Genomic DNA, 17,174 nt, shown 5'->3' on the forward strand with positions numbered 1-17,174 from the left:
CCAGATTTGTCATGCCTTCTGTGACTGAAGCACAGGTGACCCACCCCCACCCCAGGTGGCCTTGGCGGTGGGAAAGGGCACTCTGATTCAGGACAGAAGTAACTGGATGGAAAGAGCAGCTTTTCCACTGCTGTTTCAAAGCCTCCATTTTTCCTTTATGTCGGTGGGAAATTCGACTGCTGAGCCCAGGAATGAGTGATCTGTGTGCATTACAAAACAGCCAGCCCACTGCCCCTAAGTGACTTGTGAACGTTCTCAGGGAAGCTACCAGTCCTGATAGGTAAGAAAACTGACACCAGAGAAACCTGTGTGGTCACCTTTTGTCCCCAAGTCAGTTTATAGGGACATCAAGGAAATCATAAGGAGAAACAGGACAGCAACTAGGGAACCCCTGATTAGGTAAGAGCACCTCTGAACACTAAGAATAAAGGAAATTGTAAATACCTTTAAGTGCCAAAGCTCTCAATACAACTTCCAAAATCTGTGTATCAGAATTTGTGGTGATGGGAGAACTTTTTTGTATCAAGGTCATCAGTATTCAGAAAAGGTTAATACACTATTAAAAACATGTTAGATGTATCAATTAAATGTGAGTGGTGATATTGCCTGCCAGGGGTCCGCACTCTGCAGGCATTTTTGGTGTCACAGTGGGAAGTACTGTGGACTGTGCTGGGTGGCGGCCAGCTTTGCTTCTCGACAGGCCACTGTGGGGTTTGTGCACTCAAGTGTCCACGTGAGCAGCATCCTCCTTTTCAGCCCAGCAGTGTGAGGGCTGATGCAGGTGAGGGCTTACCTGTGATAGCCGTGCTTTCCTCAACGGAGCCGCGTCCCCGCGGCTGGGAGCGCGTGCTCTCAGCGTTACTGAGAGCACAGTCCCCGTGGCTAGGGAGCGCGTGCTCTCAGCGTTACAGGGAGCGCAGTCCCTCTGAGCGGTGCAGAACCAGTCCTGGGGGCAAGGTTTGACGAGAAAGAGCACGTCTGACCAGCAGTGGACAAGGCGGCAGCTGACGGGGTCTCAAGAACGGTGCTGCTCAGTGAGTGGCCTGCGCCGGGCTGCCGAGGACCTGACAGCAGGGCAGCAGCACAGCGGCCAAAGTGGCTTGTGCATCCAGTGATGGGTGTCGGGCTGGGGCTCGGGTTCAGGTTTGGGCTGGGGCTAGGGCTAGGGCTAGGATTCGGGTTCGGGATCGGGTTCAGGTCAGGGTCAGGAGTTAGGGGATAGAGGTAGGGTCAGGGGATAGGGTTAGGGGTAGGGTCAGGATCAGGGTTAGGGGTCAGGGTTAGAGTTAGGGTCAGGGTTTGGGTCAGGGTCTGCATTCAGATTGGGGCTTGCAAGGGAGTAGGATCTAGGTCTTCCCACTGCTCCTCCTCACCACCACCCCGCCCCTGGCACCCCTTCTCCTGGACAGAGGGCTTGCTGGGTGTGAGTTGGGTCAAATTCTTCCCAGGGTTTATCATCCAGGGTTACCAGGCTGGGCAGCCCCCTGCCCAGCAGAGAAGATTCCTCCAGGATGCCTGCCTTGGGGGAAGGCTGTGAAGGCTTTCATGTCCAACTGTCACAAGGTGGTGTTGGCTACGATAGGGAGTTCACTACGCAGCAGGGAGTCACACATTTTAATTCACACAACCACCGGGTAAACCAACCTCTCACGGTTCCCAAAGTACCTCTGGTGCTCCTCACAGCGTGTCTCAGCTGCAGAGGGCGGATTCGTCCGGCGACCACAACCCGAAGGGAGTTCGCTCTGGGAGTCTGAGCCAGAGAAAGCGGGTCTCACAGGCAAAGTGAAGTGTCCGGCGGCTGGCCGGGAGGCTCGCGGGGGAGGGTCTGAGTGCAACTGGTCAACGCAGAGGGGTCGGGGCAGAGCATGCCCTCCGCGGCTCTCAGTCTGCCGGGAGGGTCCCTTTGAGGCTGCTCCTGTGGCTTCCCCGCGGCCCCTGTCGCCGCGTGCAGTCCTCCCTGGGGGGTGTCCTATCTGTGGGAGCGGGTCAGGCTCTGTACGCCCACTGCGCTTCGCAAGGCGGGTCAGGCTTCCTGCACTCCTGCACAAGGACTTCGGACAGCGGAGCCCCTGGCACCGGGCCGAGGGTTCTCCTGACTTCCCCTGCGGAGGGCTCCTGGGGCCTGGGCGGTGCTTGGCGGGTGGAGTGCCGGACTGCTCTTTCCCTGCCTTTCCGCAGTTTGCCTGTGCCCCGCGCGAGCACGCACACCACTCCTAGCGCGCCGCCCAGCATCGCCATCTCCCCTAACAGTGGGAGCAGATGTTCACGGCCTTGATGGTGGTGGTCTCTGGCGTAGACCAGCACTTACTCTGTGCCTCACGTATTCGGGGCTCTTTGGCTCAGCTGCTGTGCGGCGGCAGCCTAGACTCCAGCTACCAGAGCTCCGGGCGACCACCTGTTGTGATCACATTTAAAGCAGGGAGCCACAGCACGGTTTTTCTTCAAAAAAATTTTTTTTATTTGAAAGAGTAACAGAGACAGACAGAGGTCCTCCACCCGCTAGTTCGCTCCCCAGATGGGCTGGCCTGGAGCCTGGAGCCGGAGCTTCTTCCGGGCCTCTCACGTGGTTGCAGGGGCCCAAGCACCCGGGCCACCAGCAGGAGCTGTGTCGGAGGTGGGACAGCAGGGACTGGATCCCACGCCGAAGCGAGACGCGGCTTCACCGGCAGCCACAGCGCCGGCCCCAGGAGGCCGCGCCACGGGATCTCCCCGAGCCCGGACGGGGATGTGGGCGCCCGCAACGGACGGAGGCAGGTGCGGGGGCAGCGGTGGCGACAGGCGCGGCCTCGGCGTCGCCGGCCTCACCGGCCCCACGGAGAGCTCCGAGGCCGCGCTCCCGCAGCACCGTCCTCACGCGTGGCCTCAGGGCTTCGCAGCGCCCCGTCTCGGCGGCTTTCCGGAGCATGCGGCGCCGTGGGCGCCCCCGCCGTCACGCCCTGCCGCGGAGGGCGCGTTGCCCCGGGTCGCGGGCGCTGGGCTCCCAGCCGGGCACCAACGGCGCCCTCGGCACGGACCGCCAGAGAACCCAGGGCTTATGGGTGCCGAACTCCGCCGGAAATGGGGCGCCGACAGCTGCCCGGCGCGAGGCACAACCGAGGCAGCGCACGCGGCGGAGCCCCGGCCCGACAAGGCCCGCAGCTCCCAGCCTCCGCGGCGGCGGCCGCTGGCGCAGGCCCGAGAACCGGAAGCGCCGCCCTGCGTCATTTCCGCGCGCCGCCGGACGTGACGTCACGCAGGCGCCGGCGGCTGTCAGGCCCGGGAGCTCGGGGCCGAGGCGGCTCCCCGGGCCCGGAAGCGGAGCGGCGGGGCGCGATGCGGCTGGGCTCCGGGACCTTCGCCGCCTGCTGCGTAGCGATCGAGGTGCTCGGGGTCGCGATCTTCCTGCGGGGCTTTTTCCCGGCTCCCGTCCGCTCCTCGTCCAGCACCGAGCACCGAGCAGAGCTCCCCGCGCCCGAGCCTTTGGCGGGTACGGACCCCTTCCCGGACGTCTCCGCTCGCAGGACCCCCCTTCTCCCGGAGCAGCGCCTGTGCCCGCCGCCCCCCACCCACCCGCCGCCGGCCCCTTCGGCCTCCGCCCTGAGGGCCACGGAGTGGGCTCTGCCCGCCCGGTCCCGCCGCCTGCGGCTCTGCGCGCTCCCGAACGGGCTCAGGGTCACCGCCTGCCCGGTGGGGCGCGGCAGATGCGGTTCCCGCTAGCCCCTGGCTTTTATTCGGGTGCGTCTTCTTCCCTCGAGGCGTCACGCGGCCTCCCAGCCCTCACCCGCGCGGCCCTACAGCGCAGGCTGCACCCGACGGTGGGCGCCCACCCGGCTCTGCCTGCCGAGCTGTTTCGGGTCCGACTCCTCGGTGCTCCGCGCAGGGGCTCCCCTGTCCCAGGAACTCCCGGTCTCCCCGCGCCGCCGCTGGGCGGAGTGCTGAGTTTAAAATTGAATAAATTCAATTTCCTTTTTTTCTCTGTTCAAACAATTTTAGGAGCCACTTCCAACTGGACCGAGCGCCCCTCGCCTCTCTTCAGTAAAGTCGTCGTTGTGCTGATAGATGCCTTGAGAGATGATTTTGTGTTTGGGTCGAAGGGTGTGAGGTTTATGCCTTACACAACGCATCTGGTGGAAAAGGGAGCGTCTCACAGTTTTGTGGCCGAAGCAAAGCCACCCACAGTGACCATGCCTCGGATCAAGGTAAGCTGCACACGGGTAGGCGTTAGAGTCCCGCTTTTAACGGAATGAGTTTGGCGCTGCCACCTGGCTGGAACACAGCGCCAGAGGGGCTTCCCAGGGTCGGGATTTTTGTGAAGCAGCCAAAGCCCATGCCTCACAGGAAGGCTAAGGATTTGTTTTTCGTTCCAAAGATGTATTTGTCTGTTTGCTTATTTATTTATTTTGAAAGTCAGAGTTACAGAGAGAGAAATCTTCCGTCTGCCGGTTCGCTTTCCAGGTGGGCGCGGTGGCCAGCTCTGGGCCAGGCTCAAGCCAGGAGCCAGGAACTTCCTCCTGACACGTGGGTGGCAGGGACCCAGGTACTTGGGCCAGCCTCCATTCTTTGTCCAGGCCACCAGCAGGGAGATGCATCAGGAGGAGCAGCCAGGACACAGACTGGCGCCACGTGGGCTGCTGGCGCAGGCAGTGGCTTCACCTGCTATGCCAGCGCCAGACCCACATCAGAGGTTAGAGCCAGACTCCAACCTGGAGGCGCCATCCTCCTTGCAGCCTGTTCCCTGTTTCTTTGTTTCTGTTTAATTTACGGAAGAGTCAGAGAGTTCCTGTCCTCTGTCTCACTTCCCAGATGCTTGCAGTGGCAGGGCTGGTGCCGTGAGCTGGGAACTCAGTCCAGGTCTCCCGTGTGGATGGCAGGGACCACAAGTGCTTGAGCGCTCACTGCTGCCTGCGTATCCCGCGTCAGCAGGGAGGTGGAAGTAGGAGCACAGGTTGGAGTTAAGCCCAGCACTGCAGCGTGGGACACAGGCATTTTAATTGGCATCTCAACCCCAGGCCAAATGCCTGCCCCGTTGCTCCCCCCCCTTTTTTTTTTTTTTAAGATTTATTTATTTACCTGAAAGTCAGAGTTACAGGGGGAGAGAGAGAGAAAGGGAGGGAGGGGTCTTCCATCCACTGCTTCACTCCCCAGATAGCTGCAACATCCGGGGCTGGGCCAGGCCACAGCCCAGAGCTTGCTCCAGGTCTCCCACGCGGGTGCAGGGACCAAGCACTTGGGCCATCCTCTGCTGCTCTCCCAGGCCATTAGCAGGGAGCTGGATCAGAGGTGGAGCAGCCGGGACACAGATGAGTGCCCATATGGGATGCCGGCATCGCAGGTGGTGGCTTTACCTGCTACACCTCGAAGCTGGCACCTGGTTCCTCCTGTAGTCATCAGCAGGTTGGTTACCATCCTGGAAGGAGCCTCTAGGGTTATCTAGTCTAGTCTCTGGACTTTTTAAGAAGGAATCAAATTCAGATAAGTTAGAATCTTGTCCAAAGTTGCAGTATGTATAATGACCAGACCAGTGCGATCTTGACAGTTACTGCTGCTGCCACCGTTTGAGCCTTCAGGTGTTCAGCCTGCAAGAGCCGTGGGTAAAGAAGACAGTAAAATGCCGACTGGCCCAGCTGCCGTCTGCTGGTCCTTCACTGGGTACAGAGCTGGGGAAACACTGTCTCGGTGGTCATGGGGCTTTCAGGTCAACAGGTTGGCGTCCACGCGGTGCACAGTGAGGAAGTGCAGTCAGCATAGGCAGAAGAGGAAAGGGTGTGACGCTCGGTGCCAGGGAGGCCTGGGAAGCTCGGCTGAGGGCCGCCCACTCGAGTGGGGCCTAGAGGAGCAGAGGAGTGCGGTGTCTGCTGCTGGCTGGGGCGCCTCCCCTCCTTGGCTCGCCCTGTTTCCTGAGAAGGAGCTACTGCATACGAATTTAAGGCCTTTGAGATGGTCAGCAAGTGCTCACTGGTGAACAGGACAGTCTGGATGGAGGTTCCCTGACACGTTCCCTGACTTCCTGCTCGGCACTTGTGGGCGTGGTGTGTTCCTCGTGTCGTGATGCTGAGCACTGCTGTGTCCCACATGGTATTCTAGACAGGGACGATTTCACTGGAGGACAAGACAGCAGTGTCCTCCTGGACAGAAGGTCCGTAAGTGTGTGAGTCAGCGACCAAGCCACAGACGAGAGGGGGAGCAGACCCAGCTGCGGGAAAGCCAGAACTTGTATGTGGCAAAGATGTGATCCACAAAGCACACTGAAAAGATTACTTACAGGGATGTAACAAACAAGACGTTGACGCCTCGATCCATGAAGAGGACCAGCTGAGGGACAGATCAGTCCCGTGGGAAATGGGCGAAGGACCCCAAGAAGTCCACACAGGGGGAAAGTGCCTGTAACGTAAGAATAAGAACCAGATACAGACGAACGAAGAGCAGCAAGGTCAGGTTATAACACAGTGCAAAGGTTGGTGATGTCCACTCTTCCCAAGAAATGAGCTGGACAAGTGCCCTTGATACCAGGGCATGAGTAGAAGCTGATGAAGCCCCTTGGTCCAGTCTGCCATGCCTTTCCGCCTGGACACCAGCATCTCCAAATCCTGCCTGGGCCCTGCTGCCTCTGGGGACCCACCCACAGCTCGTCTTCTGCCCCGTGTGGATGACGGACTCCCTAGACCCGGTGTGGCCTTGCCCCTGCTCCCCTCTGCTCCCTCCCTCGCTGTGTCCTCGTCTCCACTCTTGGCTGAGTTCGCCGAAAGCCCCACCTCACCTCCACAGCCCTTCTGTGGTACTTCCATAGGAAGCCTTTTAAACTGAGTGTCCGTTGCAGTGGTGCAGGGCACGGGCTGAAGTGCTTGTAGCTTTATGTTTCCTGGTATGTCATTGATGCATAGTAGTTTAATACCATTCTGGTTAAAAAAAGAAAGGGCATCTTTGTGATTATATACGTACAGAAGAGTACAAAGATCCTCACCAAAAGTCACTGGTTACCTGGAAGAAGCAGAATTTTGGAGTGAGAGACTCAGTGAAAACATAACCTGAGATACAGTTTTCATGCACTTACCTTTGTGTTCACCGTATGATGAGATCACACATGCAGGCTCCCCACCCCTCTGGGCTCTGATCCACACCCCAGGGTTGTGTGTGTGTGGAATCGTGATGACTGGTGCAGACAGCAAATGATGTTTCCTCTTAGGTGCTCTTGTTTGCGTTTTGAGCCTATCTTTCCTTTCCACCATAGCTTAGCAGTCAGAGGTTTTGTCTCAGCACATCACGTGGGGAGGGACCCACCTTCCACAGGGGACCTGTGGTTGGGACACTCATTCGGTGTGCACACAGTGTGAGGGTCTCCCCTGACTTTCTCCTGTTGGAGCAGGGCCTCAGACTTGTCCAGGAGGAATGAGTGACCAGGGCCCTTCTTGGTCTCCTGAGTGTGCCTTCCAGACTCCCATGAACATGCAGGTGTTTATCACCCAGCTTCTTACCACTGTCACACAATACCTGAGGCTACCTAACTTTATGTACAGAAGAGATTTCTCTTGGCACATGGTTTCAGAGGTATGGATTGGCACAGAGCAGCACACGGCCTCGGGCAGGGAGATTCTGTGTCTGTGTCTGTGTCTGGTTTCTCTGCCCCTTCTTAGAAAGCCACCGGGATCAACCATAGAGGCTCCACCCTAGTGACATAATCCAGCAGCCGCAGCAGAGAGCTTACAGATGTCTCCTACGGTTGCCTCATACCCCCCCCCCCCCTTTTTAACAATGGTTTATTTGAATGACACAGGAAGAGACAGTTTCCATCTGCTTTTTCACTCCCGGGTGGCCTCAACAGTCCCGGCTGGGCCAGGCCAAAAGTAAGCTCCGTCCAGGTCTCCCACGTGCCTGGCAGAGGCCCAAGCACTGAAGCCACCTGCTGCTGTCCCTGGCCGTGAGCAGAGTTGGACCGGAAGTGGAGCAACTGGGACATGACCTGGTGCCCATAGTGATGCTGGCGTTGCAGACACTGGCTTGGCCCACTGAGCCACAACATCGTACCCCCCACCCTTTTTTTTCCTTTAAATTAAAGATTTACTTATTTGTTCGAAAGGCTCCTGGCTTCAGTCTGGCCCAGCCCTGGCTAATGTGACTTGGGCAGTGAACCACAGATGGAAGGCCTCTCTCTCTCCCTCCCTCTCTCTATCAGATGAATAAGTAAATCTTAAAAAAGCAAACAAACTAAACAGAAAAGACAAACTCAGGGGGTCAGCGTTGTGGTGCAGCAGGCTCTGCTGCCGCCTGTGACACCCGTGTCGCGTGTCCGAGCAGGGGCTCTGGTCCTGCTGCTGCCACCCGTGACACCCGGGTCACGTGTCCGAGCAGGGGCTCTGGTCCTGCTGCTGCCACCCGTGACACCCGTGTCACATGTCCGAGCAGGGGCTCCATTCCTGCTGCTGCCACCCGTGACACCCGGGTCACGTGTCCGAGCAGGGGCTCCGGTCCTGCTGCGCCGCCTGTGACACCCGTGTCACATGTCCGAGCAGGGGCTCCGGTCCTGCTGCTGCCCCATGTGACACCCGTGTCGTGTGTCCGAGCAGGGACTCCGGTCCTGCTGCTGCCACCTGTGACACCCGTGTCACGTGTCCAAGCAGGGGCTCCGGTCCTGCTGCTGCCACCCGTGACACCCGTGTCGCGTGTCCGAGCAGGGGCTCCGGTCCTGCTGCTGCCTGTGACACCCGTGTCACGTGTCCAAGCAGGGGCTCCGGTCCTGCTGCTGCCCCATGTGACACCCGTGTCGTGTGTCCGAGCAGGGACTCCGGTCCTGCTGCTGCCACCTGTGACACCCGTGTCACGTGTCCAAGCAGGGGCTCCGGTCCTGCTGCTGCCACCCGTGACACCCGTGTCGCGTGTCCGAGCAGGGGCTCCGGTCCTGCTGCTGCCTGTGACACCCGTGTCACGTGTCCAAGCAGGGGCTCCGGTCCTGCTGCTGCCCCATGTGACACCCGTGTCGTGTGTCCGAGCAGGGACTCCGGTCCTGCTGCTGCCACCTGTGACACCCGTGTCACGTGTCCAAGCAGGGGCTCCGGTCCTGCTGCTGCCACCCGTGACACCTGTGTCGCGTGTCCGAGCAGGGGCTCTGGTCCTGCTGCTGCCTGTGACACCCGTGTCGTGTGTCCGAGCAGGGGCTCTGGTCCTGCTGCCGCCTGTGACACCCGTGTCACGTGTCCGAGCAGGGGCTCTGGTCCTGCTGCGCCGCTTGTGACACCTGTGTCACGTGTCCGAGCAGGGGCTCCGGTCCTGCTGCTGCCACCTGTGACACCCATGTCGTGTGTCCAAGCAGGGGCTCCGGTCCTGCTGCTGCCACCTGTGACACCCATGTCGTGTGTCCAAGCAGGGGCTCCGGTCCTGCTGCTGCCACCTGTGACACCCGTGTCGCGTGTCCGAGCAGGGGCTCCGGTCCTGCTGCCGCCTGTGACACCCGTGTCATGTGTCCGAGCAGGGGCTCCGGTCCTGCTGCCACCTGTGACACCTGTGTCGTGTGTCCAAGCAGGGGCTCCGGTCCTGCTGCTGCCACCCGTGACACCTGTGTCGCGTGTCCGAGCAGGGGCTCTGGTCCTGCTGCTGCCTGTGACACCCGTGTCGTGTGTCCGAGCAGGGGCTCTGGTCCTGCTGCCGCCTGTGACACCCGTGTCACGTGTCCGAGCAGGGGCTCTGGTCCTGCTGCGCCGCTTGTGACACCTGTGTCACGTGTCCGAGCAGGGGCTCCGGTCCTGCTGCTGCCACCTGTGACACCCATGTCGTGTGTCCAAGCAGGGGCTCCGGTCCTGCTGCTGCCACCTGTGACACCCGTGTCGCGTGTCCGAGCAGGGGCTCCGGTCCTGCTGTGCTGCCTGTGACACCCGTGTCGCGTGTCTGAGCAGGGGCTCCGGTCCTGCTGCCGCCTGTGACACCCGTGTCGCGTATCCGAGCAGGGGCTCCGGTCCTGCTGCCGCCTGTGACACCCGTGTCGCGTATCCGAGCAGGGGCTCCTCCGGTCCTGCTGCTGCCGCCTGTGACACCTGTGTTGCGTGTCCAAGCAGGGGCTCCAGTCCTGCTGTGCCGCTTGTGACACCCGTGTCACGTGTCCGAGCAGGGGCTCCGGTCCTGCTGCCGCCTGTGACACCCGTGTCGCGTGTCCGAGCAGGGGCTCCGGTCCTGCTGCCGCCTGTGACACCCGTGTCGCGTGTCCGAGCAGGGGCTCCTCCGGTCCTGCTGCTGCCACCTGTGACACCCGTGTCACGTGTCCAAGCAGGGGCTCCGGTCCTGCTGTGCCGCTTGTGACACATGTGTCACGTGTCCGAGCAGGGGCTCCGGTCCTGCTGCTGCCGCCTGTGACACCCGTGTCGCGTGTCCGAGCAGGGGCTCCGGTCCTGCTGCTGCCGCCTGTGACACCTGTGTCGCGTGTCCGAGCAGGGGCTCCAGTCCTGCTGTGCTGCTTGTGACACCCGTGTCACGTGTCCGAGCAGGGGCTCCAGTCCTGCTGTGCCGCTTGTGACACCCGTGTCACGTGTCCGAGCAGGGGCTCCGGTCCTGCTGCCGCCTGTGACACCCGTGTCGCGTGTCCGAGCAGGGGCTCCGGTCCTGCTGCTGCCCGTGACACCCGTGTTGCGTGTCCGAGCAGGGGCTCCGGTCCTGCTGCTGCCACCCGTGACACCTGTGTCGCGTGTCCGAGCAGGGGCTCCAGTCCTGCTGTGCTGCCTCCTGCTGATGCAGCAGGGAAGGGTATGGGGGTGTAAGGACTTGAGCCCCTGCCACTCAGGTGGGAGACCCAGATGGAGCTCCTGGCTCCTGGCTTCAGCCTGGTCCTGCCATGGGTGTTACAAGCATTTGGGGAGTGACCCAGTGAATGAAAGGTCTCTATCACTCTGCCTTTCAAGTCAGTAAATAAGCATGGGCCTCTGTGTGTGGTGTCAAAATCCCCTGTGGGCACCTGTTCGTGGCCTGGCTCCTCTACTTCCGATCCAGCTCTCTGCTAATGGCCTGGGATAGCAGTAGAAGATGGCCCACGTGTTTGGGCCCCTGCACCCGCGTGGGAGACCTGGAGGAAGCTCCTGGCTCCTGGCTTCAGATAGGCTCAGCTCCAGCCATTGCGGCCATTTAAGGAGTGAACCAGAGGGTGGAAGACCTTACTCTCTTGTGCTTGCTCTCTATAAACTGCCTCTCAAATAAATAAATCTTTAAATAAATAAGTAGTTTTTTTTTTTTTAAAGTCCTGCTTAGAGACTGCTATCTTCCTGTGTTTCCACTCTAAGGGACAGTAGCGTTGCTGCATTGTTAAGTGTGGTGTGTGTGTGTGTCATGTGGTGCAGACTTGAAGCACAAGTTGGTGGGAACCTACCTTAGGATTCACACACAGGAGGGTTTGCATGTGCCCCGACCCTGGCCACAGCTGTGATGTAGCTGTCCCAGCCGCCTCCCTTGTCCAGGTCCCCACTGTGGCCACAGCTGTGATGTAGCTGTCCCAGCCGCCTCCCTTGTCCTCTTCTTAGGTGGGAGGACTGCGGTGAGCCCCAAGTGTCCATCCGTGCGGCTGAGTCCTCTTTGCCGAGCTTGCTGTCCCCTTCTGCAGTCTGCAGCTCATACTCCCATGGCTGTCCCGGCGTTCCTGGGGATGTCCTAGTGTCATGCTCGCCTGTGTCATCTGGACAGTGGTCTTCATCACCTTACTCCTGGTGTACGTTTGGATTCCTTGGTCTGATTCTTAAATGTTTCTTCGCACAGGCACTGATGACAGGGAGCCTCCCTGGTTTCATTGATGTTGTCAGGAACCTCAATTCTCCTGTGCTCCTGGAAGACAACGTGATTGGACAGGCAAAAGCAGCTGGGAAGAGAATGATCTTCTATGGAGACGAGACATGGGTGAAGCTGTTCCCAAAGCACTTTGTGGAATACGATGGAACAACCTCATTTTTTGTGTCAGATTACACGGAGGTCAGTCTAACACGAGAGAGGTATGTTGTGCAGGAGAGCCTGGTGTCTCCAGGACTTAGTGAGAGGCAGTGGTGTTTTGTGTGTGGGTTTTAATTTATGTAGTGTGAATTTGTGTTACACAAGTTGTTCAGTCGTGTAACAGGGACGGCCCAGGCTTGTCAGCCCTGGTGTGAGCAAGGCTCTGTGCAACCCCACGAGGGTGTCAGGCAGAGGAGCTGCGGCGCGCCTGGCTGAGTGGACAGAATGTGTGGAGCAGACCCGGGGCCCACCAGGGACCCTCCAGCTGCTTGGTCCTGCTGTGAGGACAGGCGGTGAACCGGGCAGAGCCTGGTCCCTGAGGGGTGCTGGCTGGCGGGGGTGGGGGGGTACAGGCTCCTCCACGTCAGAGTGGCCTGGGCAGAGGCAGGGTGCACGTGGCACATTCGTGCTGGGCCAGGTTGTAGCTTCTCACGCCTTCTGCAGTCTCGCTTGTGCAGACACGGCACTCGGGAGCCCAGAGCTGGGCTGGCTGAGGCCCGCGGCTGCCCCAGCTGATGGCCCTGTCCGGGGCTGCTGCACTGCTAACCTCGGGCATGTTTCTCTCAGAAACCAGTGGTCCTTGGGTCCTCCCCGGAGAACGGTCGTTCTCTGAGGAAATTCGCAGGCGCGCTCCGCGTCGCTGCCTCTGCTGCCTGTCGTTAGCCGACCTCCGCCCGAGGTAGCCTCCTGTCATTTGCTCAGAATCAGTAAAGGCCAGCAGTGATATCACAGGAAAAATGTCACCGGATAACTCTTGTTTGTATTGCCTGTACTGTATATTCTGCCCACAACCTGATTAGCAAAAACTGAAGGTTAGCCTAGTTGCTGATGTTCATGGTCTTTCACGACAGTTGTTTCTGTCTTTCATCTTCCCAGAACTCTCAAAGCTCTAAATGAACCCCAGATTTGAAAATGACTCTGTTGCTTTGTCTTTGGAAAGTGAAGAAAAGGGAAAATTATTTACATGTGCATTTCCTCCCTTAAAGGTTGATAATAATGTCACGAGGCATCTGGATAAAGTGCTAAAAAGAGGAGACTGGGACTTGCTAATCCTGCACTACCTGGGGCTGGACCACATCGGCCATGTTTCCGGGCCCAGCAGCCCCCTTATCGGGCACAAGCTCAGCGAGATGGACAGTGTGCTGATGAAGATTCACACCTCGCTGCTGGCCAAGGTGAGGCCCACTGTGGCAGGCCTTCCCACGGGTGATGTTTCTAGGGAAGCAGCTGCTGCGAGGACTCGGTGACCCGTGTGAGCCTCACCCCCGTCAGCCTGCCAGCCGCACTTCAAGCTCACTTCCGGTGTCCCTGCAGAGAGTGGCTTTTCCCTGCCCACCTGGAGTTCACTGCCTGACTCCTCCGAAGAGGGAGAAACCAGGTGGCAGCAGTCCCTCCTGGAACTCACGTTCTAGCCAGGAGACGCAGGAAGCGCACTAGATGAGTCTGCTGCAGAGTTGGGCTCAGGGCTAGGCAGGAGGCGGCACTCCTGGGCGGAGGAAAGGCCGTCATTCTAGTAGGGTGTTCACGGGCGCCCTTCCGTGAGCACCTGTGGGGGAGGGCGGTGCACACCGCTGTGGGTGTGTTCCGGGCGGAGATGCAGCTGGGGTTGGGACACACGCGTGCCTCCAGGTCCCAGAGCGAGAATGGTCGTGGCTGCTGTGTGGGGACCCCTGTGGTCCAGAGCCCTCTCCGTGTGCTGTGTGTTTCTTTGTTCCACAGATGGGGAAACTGAGGCAGGAAGCACCATGTGCCCAGGGTTTCACAGCTTGGAAGTGGCACTTTCAGAAACCAAATACGAATCTTCTCCCAGCAGACGCCATAAATACGGCCCTGCATGGAGCTGCATGCCGCTCTCTTGCCTTGTGAGGTTATTTCTCTGTGACCCTTTGGTCTGGCGGTGAGCTCGCTAGGGGTTGGGAAGACACCCATTCATGAAGGCAGCCTAGGAAGCATTTTCTTCACAAGATCAAGTGTTCCCTCGGGTCTGAGAGCAGCTGAATCGTCTCGCCTTTGCCTTGCAGGAGAGAGACAGCGTTTTACCCAGCTTGCTGGTTCTTTGTGGTGATCATGGCATGTCGGAGACAGGAGGTCACGGGGCCTCCTCGGCGGGGGAGGTGAACACGCCTCTGATTTTAATCAGTTCTGCATTCCAAAGAAAACCTGGTGAGAACTTGATTAACGTTTTGAAACTGTATTTTACTTCTGTTTTCTTTTGGAAGCTGTGTCAGTGTGAACCATCCTGAGCCAGAGAATGCAGATTGGCGAGATGAGGCGCAGTCAGGATCTGGAGCCCCACCCCTTGCCCTAACCCTAACCTTGGGTCACAGATGTGAATTCTCTGTAGGAGCTTGGTGTGAAGAGTACGACCTAGATACTCGGAACCCTGAAAGACAACTCCGGTAGCTCTGAGACGTCTGAGCCGCATGTGGGAGCTGAAGAGCTGTGGCAGTGAGGGCCGGGGGTCAGTGACAGGCCCTAGCACACACCTCTCCCCACGCCCCGCCCCTGCCTCAGCCGCTGCTCTCTGGCTTCTGCTCCACGCTGCACGCCATGCTTGTGCTGGGCTGTGTGGTGTCTGCGCCACGGCTGAGCCGGCCGTGAGCTCTGCCCTCACCTACTCTTTAGTACCCTGGCCCCTCTCTCACTGCACTGTCGGTTCTCTCCGGTGGGCTGCTTCTTCGTGTCATTGCATCAGTCCTGAGCTGCTCTTCTTTGCTTTCGTGGTTGCAGTCTCTGCATGAGCCCAGGCACATCAGGTTTGTCCCTCTCTCTCTATGCTTTGACCTCCATACCCGTCCCCTGGCTGGCTACCTGACACCTGCTCGTCAATCTCACAGACAACGTCAGACCCGAACTCTTCTGTGCCACGTGTGCCCTCCTGTGTCTGCCTGCCAGCAAATGGCACCACCGTTCCCATGGTGCCCTGCTCCCCGCATTCCCCCGTCGCCCTCTTCAGTAGCTGAACTCAGGAGAGAGAAAAGGTCCCGTGGGAGGTTTCTCGCCTGCCTCTGATCACCTGTGCTTGCTGTGTGTGGCCTCTGGCCTCCTGCAGGGGCTCCAACAGTGGGTGCTTCCTCACCCCTCAGCCTCCTGTGCACTGCACCACCAAGCTTGTCAGTCTGGTAGCTGGCAGCCATGCTATCGGTCGTCATCCCTGCAAACATCTTTTTACGGGATTCCTGGCCCGTGTGCCCCCTCGCTCCACACTGAGCCACAGGAAGCCAGGCCTTATCTGCTCTGCTCCTCCCAGACACCTGGGACCTGAAACGTCAGACTTGCCTGCTGAAGGGCTGTCCCATGTAGGGGAGGGGGCTCCACCTGTGTCTTTTCTTTTTTTTTTTATATTTATTTATGTATTTGAAACGAAGAGTTACAAAGAGGCAGAGGCAGAAGCAGAGAGAGAAAGTCTTCCATCTGCTGGTTCACTCCCCAGATGGCTGCAACAGCCGGAGCTGTGCCGATTCAAAGCCAGGAGCCAGGAGCTTCTTCCAGGTCTCCCACGTGGGTGCAGGGGCCCAAGCACTTGGGCATCTTCCACTGCTTTCCCAGGCCACAGCAGAGAGCTGGATGGGAAGGGGAGCAGCCAGGTCTCAAACCGGTGCCCATATGGGATGCCACACTGCAGGCGGTGACTTAACCTGATATGCCACAGCATCAGCCCCTCTACATGTTTCTATCAGCCTTTTCCTCAGTCTTCCTCCTCCTTTTCTTTTTTTAAAGATATATTTGTTTATTTGAAAGGCAGAGTTACAGAGAGAGAGGGAGAGAGAGGTCTTCCATCTACTGGTTCACTCCCCAAATGGCTGCAATGGCCAGGGCTGAGCCGGGCTGAAGCCAGGAGCCAGGAGCTTCCTCCAGGTCTCCCATGTGGCTTTCAGGGGCCCAAGCACTTGGGCCATCTTCTGCTGCTTTCCTAGGTGCATTGGCAGGGGTCTGGATTGGAAATGGAGCAGCCAGGTCTCGAGCCAGCACCCATAGGGGATGCCAGCATCACAGACGGGCTTACCTGCCGGCCCCTTTTATGAAGAATGCGTCTGTGAACATGAACGCTTTTGTGTGCAGTGTATTTCTTTTCATCTGGTGTTATGTTCCTTCCTGTCTCCTCCATGCCATCTCCTAAAGTACTTTCATTTTTCCAGGTGGCATCCGGCGTCCACAGCGTGTCCAACAGACCGATTTGGCTGCAACACTAGCAGTAGGACTTGGTTTGCCAATTCCAAAAGACAGTGTGGGGAGTCTTTTATTCCCAGTTGTAGAAGGGAAACCAATGAGGGAACAGCTGAGATTTTTACATTTGAATACAGTACAGCTTAGCAAATTGCTGCAAGAGAACGTACCTTCCTATGAGAAAGGTGAGTCCCTCGACAGGCTCTGACTCTGGGCCCACGCGCCCCACTGAGCCCAGTGCTTTCCCGATGCATTTTTGTGTAGTTTGTGTAGGGACTTACAGTTACCTCTCTTGAATCATACATTTGGGATTCCCGTTTTCTTAGAACCTTAACTGCCACTTATCTAAATGAAGTTTTTTTTTTCTTTTTTAAATATTTATTTGAGAAGCAAAGTTATAGACAGAGAGGGAGAGACAGAGAGAAAGGTTTTCCATCTGCTGGTTCACTCCCCAAAAGGCCACAATGGCTGGAGCTGGGCCGATCTGGAGCCAAGAGCCAGGAGCTTCTTCTGGGTCTCCCACGTGGGTGCAGGGGCCCAAGCACTTGGACCATCTTCCGTTGCTTTCCCAGGCCACAGCAGAGAGCTGGAGCAGAAGTAGAACAGCTGGGATTCGCATAGGCGCCCATTTGGGATGCTGGTGCTGCAGGCAGAGGCCTAACCTCCTACACCACAGCACTGGCCCCTAAATGAAGTCTTATTTGCACTTATCTAAATGAAGTTCTTTCATAAATTTATTCATCCAACAAATAGTTACCAAGTTCTTGTGATGGACCAGAGGGAGTTAAAAGCACTGGAGATCAAGCACTGAGTGGTACAAGGGCTCTGCCCTCATGGAACCTTCCAGAGGGATGAAAGGAAAAAGCACCAGGCAGATGCCAGACGGAGAAAAGCATGAACAGAGAGGGGTGGGCACCGAAGGTAGCCGGGGCCTCCAGAGCAGGCCTGGCCTCTGAGCACCAGGCAGGATAGCCCGTGGCTGTGACAGCAGAGAGGCCCTGGAGGGCTCGCACTTTGCTTCTGGGAAACCTGCAGGGATTCTGTGGAGCCTGAAACCTCCAACCTCAACCTTCAAG

The 17,174-nt window shown here is 58.4% G+C and overlaps 1 protein-coding gene across 6 annotated transcripts in view; it reads left to right on the forward strand.

Moving 5' to 3' along the window:
- The first annotated feature begins 2,440 nt into the window (after window positions 1–2,440).
- The window catches only part of LOC100348293 (phosphatidylinositol glycan anchor biosynthesis class G (EMM blood group)), a 34,001-nt gene continuing 19,267 nt past the window's right edge, over window positions 2,441–17,174 (forward strand). For all 6 annotated transcript variants that reach the window (XR_011386167.2, XR_016229709.1, XM_051828301.3 and 3 more), the window contains exons 1-6: window positions 2,441–3,466; window positions 3,973–4,178; window positions 11,704–11,913; window positions 12,918–13,106; window positions 13,953–14,094; window positions 16,071–16,283. Coding sequence is in view for 4 of the 6 variants with exons in the window: in XM_051828301.3 (XP_051684261.3) it covers window positions 3,058–3,466; window positions 3,973–4,178; window positions 11,704–11,913; window positions 12,918–13,106; window positions 13,953–14,094; window positions 16,071–16,283 (1,369 nt within the window). In the remaining 2 variants the exon portion in view is untranslated. The remainder of the gene's footprint in view (window positions 3,467–3,972; window positions 4,179–11,703; window positions 11,914–12,917; window positions 13,107–13,952; window positions 14,095–16,070; window positions 16,284–17,174) is intronic.

The sequence above is a fragment of the Oryctolagus cuniculus genome, chromosome 2 (genome assembly GCF_051225735.1).
Source record: "Oryctolagus cuniculus isolate XC-2025 breed Fujian yellow rabbit chromosome 2, ASM5122573v1, whole genome shotgun sequence".
In the NCBI taxonomy this organism is placed as follows: Eukaryota; Metazoa; Chordata; class Mammalia; order Lagomorpha; family Leporidae; genus Oryctolagus; species Oryctolagus cuniculus.